This window comes from Podarcis filfolensis (genome assembly GCF_964270895.1).
Source record: "Podarcis filfolensis genome assembly, chromosome: 8".
Classification (NCBI taxonomy): domain Eukaryota; kingdom Metazoa; phylum Chordata; class Lepidosauria; order Squamata; family Lacertidae; genus Podarcis; species Podarcis filfolensis.
The window spans coordinates 63,458,652-63,471,738 of record NC_139611.1 but is presented as its reverse complement, the minus strand read 5'-3'; the positions used below and the strand labels follow the sequence as shown (position 1 = coordinate 63,471,738).

Sequence of the window (13,087 nt, the reverse complement as noted above, 5' to 3'; positions counted from 1 at the left end):
CAGAAGATCCCAGATTCAATCTGTGCAAACTCTCCAGCTAGGGCTGCTAAGTTCCCTTCCCTGAAGAGTAATGGCCAGTCAGTGTAGGCAATGTTGTTTTAGGTGGGGAACCCCTTTTCAGGCCAAGGACCACATTCCCTTCTAGTGACCATTTACCAGCTGTGGGAGGGGCCAAAGACAAAAGTGGGCGGAGCAACTAATAAAAATGCCATCTCTACACAGTAGGCGAGTTTCTACACACACTCACACAGCCCTCTCTACCCTTCTGCAGGGCAAGTAAGAGGCATTATAAGAGTCCAAGAACACATTCCAGCCAGGCAAAAACAATAAAAGAGGGTGCAAAGTTTATCCAGTGAGGAGTGTGGCTTGGAAGAGGAGGCGTGGCCTGGAGGGTGCAGACCTGAGGGCCAAAGAGAGGCCTGGGGGCAGCATTTGGCCCTAGGCCTGAGGTTCCCAGGCTTCCTATGCTCCTCTGTCTCTTAACAGAAATAGGCCAGAGAAGATCCTGATCCCTATTCCAGCTTCTAGGTCAGCTACTCTCATTGGTCTGAAGAACAGTGGCGATTCTCTCCCAGTATTTAGCCTCTAGGCTTATTACACAGAAGGCTGCACTAGCTCATGCAAAGTTATGTTTAGCTTCATTTTCAAATGGTGATTAACTGAAGCGGAAGATTCAGAAACCCATTTATGATGGCCAAATACCAATATCAGACTTAAATGTTCATAAGAGAGCCCCTGCGACCCAGTGATTTCGGTTCAGGTCTGGGAGGTTTGGGTTCAAGTCCCTCCTCCACCAAGTTGCCCCATTCTGCACCTCCAATAAAAATGTGGTGTTAGACTTAACAAATTGAAAGTGCTAGGCCTTTAACACTTGAGCTTCAAATGCCTGCAGCCATGTTTGACTTCTGAAATGACCAACCTTGCTCAGTGGACAAGGAGGAGGAGGAGGAGGAGGAGGAGGAGGAGGAATTGGAGATAGAAATAAATGTCACTTAAGGGGAAAGCAACAGAGAAATTGACATGATTGGATTTTATCTTCTCTGGTGCTCTTATCCAGTGAGCAAGGGAAATTCCTAAATAATAAGAAGCATCAAGGACACTTTGGGCTCATTCACACTTCCTTTTGTGCTGTGTTTCTAGGCACAGGTCTGGGAATTCCAGGTCTGTATCCCAGTGGGTTTTTTTGCTTTTGTACCAGAGCTTTCACTGGCTAAACCCACATTTTACCACTGAACCGGAGTAAATGGCAATCAGGTTTTCAATGGATTGCTCCATTATTTTGCTTGTTTGTTTGTCCTGGCACTTTCCCTGGGAAAATAGACATGTTACCACTGAATCAAACAAACAAAATAAATAAATAAATAGACAGGCAGATTGGACACGGACTTGGAAAGCCACTGGACCTTTGCCTAGAAAAGTGCGCAGCAAAGGTTAAGTGTGGATGAGCCCTTTCTTGGTACTTGACAGAACTGCACTAATTCCCAATTCTCAGCTTGCTTCTGCTGGGTCTGCATCCCTTTGTTTGTGAGGAGCCCAAAGTCAAAACTCCAGGGTCCCAAACATGCCAGGCGTTTTCTGCAGCTCAGAGAAACATATTCAAAGACTGACTCACCACATTCAAGTCAAAGTTCTTCTCCACCCAATCTTTGGCTTCTTGGAATTCTTCTTGCAGCTCCATGATATACAGAGTATCTAAGGCATCCACCACAGTTGCTCCCCGGAGACCTCCTGCATCAGCAGAAAACAGAACAGTTTGAAATGGATCTTTATTCTACCTCCCATGTGTTTGTGCATGGATGGTTGTAAAAAACAACAACCCCAGAAACACTAATGGTTAAATGGCATTTAGCACTCACGTTATCATTTAGAATTTATACAAGATTCCGGCTGGCATCTGTGCTGCTGTTGTTTTTAGCTACGTAATTGTTTTAACTGCTTTTATATATGTATTGGTTCTTAATTGTTTCTATATATGCTTTTATATGCACATTTATTGCATTGTGAAATTGCGTCAAGATGTTTCATGGGAAGCAATTCATAAATGAAATAATATGGTACTTTTAAAGGGGGCAAATTCCTTCCCCAAGGAGTTTATGCCTGAAATTGTGATTGGGATGTGTATGTGTGCCAAACAGAGAAGCTAGGCAACAGAGAAATGGCTGAGGTGTAAATGGGAGTTACAACACACACACACACACACACACACACACACACACTGCTTGCTTGTCAAATTGGCTTCTAAGTGGTTTCCAAGTATAAAACCAATTACAAAAATATATCCACTCAGAATTAAAATATACAGTTCAACAATTTCATCAAAACATTAAATACATGCTTAAAATGTAGAATAAAACAAGCCCATTAAAGTAACATAACAATGAAAACAGTCAAAACAGCAATTGCATCCGGAGGTTCAGGTGAGGAGTTGAGGGAAATGCTTGTCTAAATAACTGTGTTTTCAAGAGCCAGTGGGATGTCAATACTGATAGGGCCTCTCATATTTCAGCACAGAAAGCATTCCATAACGCTGGTGCTACCAGTTAAAAAACTTGCCTTTGTGCCACAGCTCCATAGCTACATTTGCAGCTAAAAATTCAGCTGTTGCTGAGTGTCAAGGGGTTATTGCTGAAGGCTTTCCAGACACGGCAAGTTCTGGTGAAGGGTGCTGGAGGACTTTGTCATTGAAATTTCAACAAGAGCCCCAGTTTTCAACCCATCTTTAAAAACACAGCTTTAATTTTTATATCCCATGTTGAAACAGTGTGTTCAGCCTGGGTTCACGCCAATTAATCAGTGCAAGCAGCATGATCAAGTCCATCAGCTGGGTGACTGGAGAACGGAAATGGAGCATAGACCAAGAGTTCTCAAAAACAGAGAACAGGCTTTCACAGCAAAGCAAAGGCAATTAGCACCTCTTATTTGCTCCTCTTAACCTCCAGTTTAATGAGCTTCACATGGAATCCCTGCCTTTTTCACAGATGCCACACACTGAGATGACCTCCTCGCAAGTTATCCAGTGCAACCCCGCTAACTCTTTCCTGGTTAGTCACCAACAGTTCAGACTCAGTTGGAGTTCTTCATGGTCTGCCTTGGATTTCATCATCCCAAATAATGTAGCATGATCCCTACACTCACATACCCATTTGCTTCCTCCCCCTTAACCAGTTACCATTTCATCAAAGCCGGGATAGCCAATGCGGGGCCCTCAAGATGTTGTTATTATTTCATAAAATGTATATATCACTTGATTGTATGAAACCTCAAAGCAGTTTACGTGTTGTTGGACTTCAGTTCCCATCAGCCCCAGCCAGGAGGGGCGACGTTCAGGGATACTGGGAGTTGTAGGTCAGAAATATCTGAAGGGTGCCCTGTTGGCTACCCTATCTTGTGACTGCTATGTGTACTTAATAGCCTTTGGGGAAGGATTTTGTCAGAAGGTTTTTACAAGATCCATGTGTACAGTGCCTATCAGTCCAACCGTATCTATCTACCTGTTGACAATCTGAGAGAATTCTGAACGACCGATGAAGTCAGGTCTCCTAAAGCAGAAACCGTAACAATTTGTCCTTTCTCTTTTGTCTCTCTAACAATTTTAATAAAGCCTCTGCTCCTAATCTGTCAATTCATATGAACAAGAGGGAGGTTCACCTATCCTAAGTCCTCCACAGAACAGTCTGCTTCCTCTCCAGAAAAGCAGAATTCTGGAATAACCTCATATGACTTCACGCTCTCACAGGATCTTCGTTCAGGTGTAAAAGAAGGGAGTGTATGCAGTGGTATAACATGGGTTGCCAGTGCCCGGGGTCACACAGAGGGGGTGGGTGGGAAGGAGGGAAGTGGATGGAGTACGCATGCATATTCAACTGCCTAACGGTGTCAGAGATGTCACTTCCTGGTTTGCATGGGAAAGTTGCTTTCAACGGAGCCCAGAGATGGAAGCATGAAGCTGTATTTAGGCAGCACTGGGTGTTGATATTTTGCATCTGAGGCAACTGCCCCTGTGCTACACCACTGGGTATATGGCCTGAAGCATGTTGAGCAGGTTCCACTTCTGCATGTTTTCCCATTCAGCCTTCCCAGATCATGGACTGGAACAAGACCCGGAGCATGTACACAGTGGCTCAATTTGAAGAAGGAAGAAAAGAGGGCAAAGACATCAGTAAAACAATCTCTCCCTCCATTGAGTTTCTGGTGCCTGGATGCAGAGCAGAGAGGAGACAGACCCTGAACTGTCTGGTGTTTAAGGGCAGAAAATCCCTAGGGGTATATTAAGATCCTATAGTATTGAGTTTTTAAAATCTATGAATGACTCAGTGAAAGCAATACTGTCAGGAGACTTAAAACAGAAAAACCCTTTAATTGGTTCACAACTCTTCTGATAACTCGTGGCACTCATCAGCCATGAATTCGAAGCCAAAATGTGTTAAAGCCTGATAAAAAGCGAACGGTGTGCTCCTGGGGAAATCAGCTGCAACAGATGTCTGCGTGAAAATAGTTTGTCAGACCACATTTCCAGATCATTCTGAAGAACTGCTGCTTGGGTCACACCAATATGGTTACGCATGGGATTCCTACCAGAGAAGCAGAGCCCCATTAAAGACCAAACACACTGGCAGGTATCTCCAGAATGGTCTCTGAAGGGATGCTTAATGCAAAAGACAAGTTGCCTTACCACTATGACAGCAATGAAGAAAGTGTTTTTGTTCTGTGTTTCTGGTTGTGGCCTAGGCAGATAAATGCCAGGAATTAAGAGTGAGGCTTATATATGCCGTGAGAGATAACAGAGAGCCCAATCTGAGGTAGATCAGAGCCTGAACAAATGAGACCCAAGACATTTTAGTGCTTGGAGAGTCCAGATTATACACCCGCCATACACCAAGCAACACAGGGTATTCAGAAGAATGCTGCCTTCCGCAGTAGAAGCTGAACATAGCCATTATGGCTCCCTGCCACTGATAGCCTTGTCCTCCATGAAATGTCTCATCCTTTTGGAAAGCCATCCAAGTTGATGGCGACCACTATCTCCTGTTGGATCAAATTCAGTAGTCTATGTGCTGTGTGAAGAAGTCCTTCCTTTTGCCTTCCAATGTTGCCTCCGTTCTAGTGTTATGAGATCCTGACTGACTGCATAGCTCCAGCGAGGCTGGTGTAACATGTACCCTTCGGACCAAGCTCTCAAGCTCTGAGACCAAAAAGTCTCTCCAGGCTCTTTCTGGTTAAAGCACAGTTTTCTCCACAGCTGCCTGGCAAAGGCAGGGAGCCATTCTCTAGCTGCAAGAAATGACATGCAAGATCAGATAGCTCTCTTAACGAAGAACCCTTTGTTCTGTCAGACAATGAATGCACATTTCCAGTGAAAAGTGACTCATGGCTTTCTAGCACCGTTATGAATGCTAAGAGATGACAGCAACTGGCAACAGCAGGTTTCTAAACAAACACTCTGGGTGTCCAAAACAAGCCTTGTCAAAGGAACGGTGCTGCTGGATTAACTAGCAGAGTATAAATTCCCTACTGAGCAGGGATCTAGTGGTTACTGCCATTGTCCTCCAGCAGGGGGCAACAGTGCAAATGCAGACCAAGCACAACTGACTCCAGCCCCACTGTATAAACCACCAGGGGCTTCACAACCTTGTCACACTACCAAGCAGAATGCCTCCAACCCCCTGTTTCTGCTGCCTTGGACTGCAACAGCAGAGGGGTTGTTGAGCACCCACCATGCCAGATTAGGAGGGCCAGAGGGCTGAGTATGGCTTTTATTGCAGGTTTTCAGTTGCAGGCAACCTTCAAACTGAGTTGCTACCCAGCTCTGAAGCTATTAGGTGAGATTCAGCAAATTTAAGCTGCATTAATAAAACTGCAGTTTCCAAGTCACAAAAAATAATGTACATCCGCAGTCACCCCTGAGTGCAATTCGTTAGATGACTTTTCCATGATGACAGCCCTACGCAATGCTTAATTCCCTTCCCTTATAGCTAGTCTTTATGTTGATGCACACCAACCACCCTGATATATTAAGAGAGGGTGGTACTTTCTAGAAATAAAACTAAATGAACAAACTTATTTATGAAATATTTATATACTTCTTGATTATAGCAAGACCTCAAAGCGGTTTACTAAAATAATAAAACAATAAAATCATGAGTAAAAAACAGTTTAAAACAACTATGTAAAACATGAAAAATGACAACCCAACAATAAGCTAAAAACCAGATTGGAACACATGCCAGCAATTCTACATGACTTGATAGGCTTGCCTAAAGAAAATGCTTTAGGCAGACACCGAAAAGAGTCCAGTGAAGGTGCCTGCCTAATGCCAACAGGCAGGCAGTTGCCAAGTATGAGTGCTGCCACACTGAAAGATAATTCCCTGCAAATGCAGAATGAGTGTCATGTGGCACCTGTAAGAGGGCCAGTTGGCTCCCCCACTCGAGGTCATTGAGCAGAAGCTGGGCAGCCAAAAGGTTGTCCTGGGCAGCCAAAAGGTTGCCTACACAAACCCCCTCCAACTCTGTGGATTCTATTACTGTAAACTCCTGATGGGACTAACCATGGAGGCTTGGCTAAGCCATTTTTCTCAGCTCCATCCTCTGTACAAGCCAAGTGATAGTGGCCCACATCACATGCTTAACATGGGCAGTATTGGAAATAGGACAATGGAGGGCTCACAGACCACTTGAAGATTGCTGAGGCTCTTGGAAGACCACTTAATGGTTGTTGTTTTTCTGCCTGTTGTAGCAGATGTAATGTGCTATACTAAATGCTGTATGATTCTTATTGTGTATTTATTGTTTTTATTTCTTATAGATCACATTTTGTTGTGTTGCAATTTGAATTCCATGCGAATAAAATAAAATGCTATGTAAGAAATAAAGGAAGGCATAAGACACCATTGAAAATCAATATGAATATTCAATGTGATGGAGGTGCTGCTTCCCATCTTCAACCACAAATCCACACACGGACCACCTGAATGAAATTTGGGGCCAAACTCCTGCTCTGTGCCAAACTGTACCTGAGGCCTCCATATCTCCCCACTGCTCAGGACTTGGGACATTCAAACACAGACACAAATGTCTTTCACCTGGCCCTATGAATACCTATTTAGTATTTTTATTATTATTATATGATGTTTTTAAGCCTGTGTGCATATGTATAATAATAATATTTTATATGGTTTCTGATTCTGCACATGGCCCTGTGATTCTTGGATGAAGGGAGAGTTAGAATTAAAATACTAATGATAGATAATAATATAATATGGCACAGTACAGAGGCTGGGAAGCAGCCTTACAGTCTCAATAACACAATCATCATTCTCCTGCTGCGTGATAGAAGAGAATATCTATTCATGAGACCAAAGAGATGTGGACCCATCTGGAGGGGAAATCTAGCAGGGAGCATCAAGTAAGCTGCACTGAACTTTTAAAAGCAAATATTAGGTAAGAGCATCATAAATAAGGTTTGGAAAATATTTTAAAATAAATGCAAATAATTATTGGTAAACCATATTTTGAAGAAAAGCTGGCATTTCCTGCAAGGCTTTCATATGGTTGGACCAACCTCACTTTAATGACTTTTTGTTTTAAAGGCTTGCTGGTTCATTCAGTTACTAGATTAACGCTTTTGACAATTTTGAACCAGTCAGCAGATTGCTGACCACAACCAAACACACACACACACACACACACACACACACACACACACACACAGTGTGTATGTTTTTCTGGCAGTTATGAACAATGCATCGAAAACTAGGGGCACCTTTGACCACTGCAGTAGCAGAGAAGAGAATTTGATCATTTATTTTATTTAACACATTAATATATTGCTTAATGATAAAAACAATCCACAGAAAATGAGACTATAAAACAACAACAATTTATCAAAATCACAAGCACAAGACCTGCTTGCTCAAGGTTGTTTCACACATTATGTTTTTAAGGTGCACCTGCAAAGTTTAAGTGTGTGTCAGAGAGAGAACACACACACATTTTCAATGCTTTGTAAAAAGTACCGTATTTTTCGCCCTATAGGACGCACTTTTTCCCCTCCAAAAATGAAGGGGAAATGTGTGTGCGTCCTTTGGGGCGAATGCAGGCTTTCGCTGAAGCCTGGAGAGTGAGAGGGGAGAGCCCCAGCGCCAGCCCCACACGGTCAGGGGGACAGTCTCCCCGCTGTCCCCGGACCTGGTCTGAAGGCGTGCGGTGGGGAGAAGAGCGCTTCTCCCCGCTGCCTGCCCTGCAAGCTCCGGGGACAGCTGGGAGGCGCAGCGCGTCTTCCCGCTGTCCCCGGACCTGGTCTGAAGGCGGGCTGCGGGGAGAAGAGCGCTTCTCCCCGCTGCCGGGACCACAAGCGCCTGGGGGGAAATAAAAAAAAATTCCTTTATTTCCCCTCAAAAAAACTTGATATGTCCTATGGGCTGGTGCGTCCTATGGGGCGAAAAATACGGTATGTGCATGAGGGACCTGGGATTGCTTATGACTCCTTGTGACACATACACTAATGTGTCTGCAACTGCACAATGTGCAAAGGAGGTTTTTAAGCCGTGTTTGGATGGCCCTCTATCACGGATTCTTTAGCTGTGATTCTTGCATTGTGGGGGTTGGACTGGATGACCTTGGGGTCTCTTCCAACTCTATGAAAGCTGCCTGTAAGCAACTGCTTCCATGGGAACCCTCCTGCCCATGTACCACAGCTCCAGTCCTGGTCCCAATCCTGCACTGGTTGCTGTGTACATAGTTGCACAGGACCCAGCGCTCACCCTCCGCATCACAATGCTGAAGATTACTACTGGATCTTCCCTCTTCAATTTAACTCCAAATGTTTGCTGGTAAAATACAAGCCCTGCTCCTGAAGGATCCAGTGGGCCACCCAGCAGTTGAGGAAAAACAAAACAGTGGCATTTTACCACACACACAGCTCTGCAGTCAAACTGAAAGAAAAACACAGAAGACAACAAATTGTGCAGCCCCATGCATGTGCCCACTAGCCCCACGGTTATGTGCAAGGCTTCACTTCATAAACTTTTCACCTAGTTTGGTCCTCAAGGCAAACAATGGAATTGTTTTTAAAAAGATGCAGTGTTTAACTTTCTCTCATCTTGTTGTTGTTGTTGTTTAGTCGTTTAGTCGTGTCCGACTCTTCGTGACCCCATGGACCAGAGCACGCCAGGCACTTCTGTCTTCCACTGCCTACCGCAGTTTAGTCAGACTCAGGTTTGTAGCTTCGAAGACACTATCCAACCATCTCGTCCTCTGTCGTCCCCTTCTCTCTCATCTTGTACTACTGCCATTATTATACAACCTAGCCAGGTTATCTCAGAGAACAAGCATTAGCACCTCATTTGTAGCTCAGGTTTCACATCCACCTGAGTAATAATGGAGGTATCAGGGAAGGCAGCTGAAACCCAGGTTGAGGGGCTGATTCAGTCTCTGTTCCCCTCATCCTTGGTCTGTGTGAACTATCAATTTGTCAACCTCAGGTCTGCTCATGGGCAGAAAGAACTTGGCAAGATAAGCCTGGGCTTCTGCCAGCTAGTGGCAAAATAGCACCAAAGGACGATGACCTAACTAGCAAAATCTGAAAAGAGCACAAGGGAAGAGAAGTCACCCTCCCTACAAAAACAACCCTGTCCCAAGCTCCAAGGCTGTTTCAAAAAAAAGCTGATTCTGTAACATGTTTACAAAATGCAGTGACCATGAAAAATAACATTGCCCGAGCCAGTGCTTTCCTGTCTTTTTATCAGCTCTAATGATTTTGCAATATTAATGATTATATGCTTTTTATGCTGTTTTCTATTAATGGAAGAAATGTACCAGCTCTGAGCAACATGGGACACTGGTGAGAAGACAGGCAAATATGGGGGGAGGGAGGGAGAGAGAAACAAACACCCCCAAAGAGCGCCCGAGGCACAGACTATTACTGTGATATTGCAAAAGTAGCACATTAATGGGCTTGATTTAATTTGACGATATAATCCACAAAAGCCTTTCATAAAAGAGGAGAGAGAGAGAAGAGAGAACTAGATTCCTCCCCCCCCCAACTAAACAGGAACTGCGAGACGAATAATAAAAGCCATGCTTAATTGAAATGAAGAAAAAAGAAGTTTGGATTGGCAAAGGGGCTGCTGTGTAAAATAAATGTCTTTAAATACATGAAATGCACTGAGGGATTAATAACAAGTGCTGCTCTTTTATCCAGCACCATGAATGGTTTCGCTTTCTCTGTTGCAGCGTGTACACAACAGAGGACGGGCTTCAGTGATGCATTGGCCTTTTGTAACAAGACACAAAGCTATTATTTCATCCTGTTCCTAGAATGCTTGATGTCCAAGGAAGCAAGATGTGGAAGGCTTGCATTTGTCTTACAAAGGGACTTAAGAATCGGCTCCTTTCTTCTGCAGCACCTTTGATTAGATCTGCAAATAAAGGGACAGGAGCAAGTAAATGTGTGTGTGTGTGTGTGTGTGTGTGTGTACACACTAAACTTTACAGGGTGAGCAAAGCAAAATATTTCTCCTGGAATAGTGTTCAAACCAATAAAGCTTTGCTGTAAGACAGGGTTGTGGAACCCGTGGTCCTCCAGATGTTGCTCACATCTCCAACCACTGATTGACTGTGCTGGGGGGGGGGCAAACCGGAGTGCAAGAACATCTGGTCTCAAGTTCCCTATCTCTCTTATAGGAAATAAAAATCTATCCAGGTTTTTGCCAATGGCCCCACAATATGTCCTGCTGGATCACGCCGAAGGCCCATTGAGTCTGACACTCTGTTCTCACCACAGCCAACCAGATGCCCCAAAATGAAGCTCACAAGCAGGAGCTTAAGTGCAACAGCACTCTCCCCACTTGCAACTAGAACTGGTCTTTGTGGGCATACTGCCTCCGACAGTGGTGGCAGAACACAGCCATCACTCCTGGCAGTCACTGATAGTCTTGCTGCCCATGAATTTGTCCGTGTCTCTTCCAAAGCCATTCAAGTTGGCTGCCGTCACTAAGCTCTTGTGGAAGCTGAATGTTGGGAAGATTCAGGACAGACCAAAGGAAGCATTTCTTTTAGCACAGAGCTAAAACAAAGGACAGATAGCTTTCTGAAAGTTCAGATCAGTGTAATGTCTCTCTCTTTCTCAGGGATGTGCTTCACATGGAGATGGTTAGCCCATGTCTGGGCTGTACACTTCAGGTGGTTGGTTCCAGCAACTGAACTCTAAGCAAAAAAAAGGGGGGGTGCAGAGGGGAGGGGATCTATGCATTAACTAAACAAAAAAGAGATCTCAGGGAGAAGAGTTCTAGCCCCACCTGCATGTAAGTTTCCTGTGTGCTGAATTGCACTGGCTATTCAGTAGGAGAGCATGCCATCATTTGAGCCTTCCAGTCTAACAGACCAGCCTATTTTTTGTCAAAGAGATGAAATGATGTCAGGCACCACCCAACAGGGTGTTTTTGTGTAAAGTTCCATTGCAGTGAACGGGATCAGCTCTTCCCCTTAGTTTCAGAGGGGACATCCCCCTTTGGACTGTGCCCTTTAATGTTAAAAAAATCCCCTATCTTTTCAGCCTAATGCAGAGGCTACCAGACACGCTCTGAAGTGGCTTCCCCATGGCATTTTTATTTTTTTATCTATCTATGATGAGCTGCTCTCTCACTTAGAACAGGAGTATCTATTTTCATCTGAGCAGCACTGAGGAGAGAGAGCATGTAGAGACAATGAGAATGGAAGTCAAAGGTTCGCTGTTTTACGCTGTCACTAGACCAGAGCGGACAGACGTCTCTGAATGAGCTCTTGCAAGCCTTGTATTATGACTGCCTATTTGAAGAGCAGGAAGAGCAGTGGTTCTGAAAACAGACCTTCCCAGAAATGTGCCTGCATTCAGAATAAAGCCTCTATAATTCAGGACAAAACAAATTCAAACCCAAGCCTATCAGTATTTTACTATATCCATGTCTTCTCCTGAAAAATCACTGTTTCCAACTGCTTTCTACAGTTAGGACTGGAAACCAGAAAACCCCTCTCTCCCACAAGGAACTGTTTAGGTAAAGAAGAAAACTACCTGTTTTCACATCTGAAAGGGGCTAAAACCCTAAACCATCCAAAAGTTCAACCTCATCTACAACCTAAGTTTCAAAACCAACAATCCACATTACTTTCACTTAAACCAGTAGTTTCCAGTTGCTTTAGTCTAGGGAATTCACTTCTTAACTCTTGCCTGCAGTTTGGAACTCTGTTTTAAATAATGGAGATGTCCCTTTTTCTCCTTCTCTTACTCTCTCTGTTTTTCACAGGCTGATCTATACTGCAGGCACACTGGATCAGCAGGCATTCTTTCCCCTCAAGTGACCCCAGCGAAGGACCACAGCTCAGTGGTATAGCACATGCGCTGAACGCAGGCTCAGTCCCCGAAGGCTCCAGCTGCAAGGACAATGTAGCAGCAGGTGATGGAAAGACATTTCCCCCAAATAACTGAGAGCTGCTGCTAGAAAAAGCAGACAATCCTGGGCTAGATGGACAAATAGCCTGAGGTTTCCTATGTTTCCATAAATTTTAGTTCAGGGGAGGGTGGTAAGAGATTGATGGGAAATTCGGGGAATGGTTGTAGCTCAGCAGTACGGCATCATCTGCCTTGCATGCAAAAGATCCCAAGTTCAATCCCCAGCATCTCCAGGTGGGGCTGGGAGTACCCCCTGTCTGAAACCCTGAAAGGCTGCTGCCGGTCAGTGTAGACTATACTAAGCTATATGGAGCAACGATTTGACTCACTGGAAGATGAGCCTGGTTAGAGTGTGGTGCTGATAACACGAGGTTGTAAGTTTGATCCCCCGTATGAGCCAGCTGCCTACTCCTGCATTGCAGGAGGTTGGACTAGATGATCCTCAGGGTCCCTATGCAGTACAAAGCTCCATCCTTAGCCTCTCAGAAGATGGCTATACCCGACATGGGAAGCTGCCATAATACAGTCAGCCCACTGGTGCATCTAGCTCAGTACTGTCAACAATGACTAGCAGTGGCACTCCAGGGTTTGGGGCAAGGCATCTTTCCCAGTCCTACCTGGAGGTGCTGGGGATTGAACCTGGGACCTTCTGCATGCAAGG

At 44.5% G+C, this 13,087-nt stretch overlaps 1 protein-coding gene across 1 annotated transcript in view; it reads right to left on the bottom strand.

Moving 5' to 3' along the window:
* The window catches only part of MAN1C1 (mannosidase alpha class 1C member 1), a 128,820-nt gene that overhangs the window by 31,773 nt on the left and 83,960 nt on the right, over positions 1 to 13,087 (bottom strand). Inside the window, exon 3 of the mRNA XM_083625536.1 lies at positions 1,613 to 1,728. Coding sequence (XP_083481662.1) covers positions 1,613 to 1,728 — 116 coding nt within the window. The remainder of the gene's footprint in view (positions 1 to 1,612; positions 1,729 to 13,087) is intronic.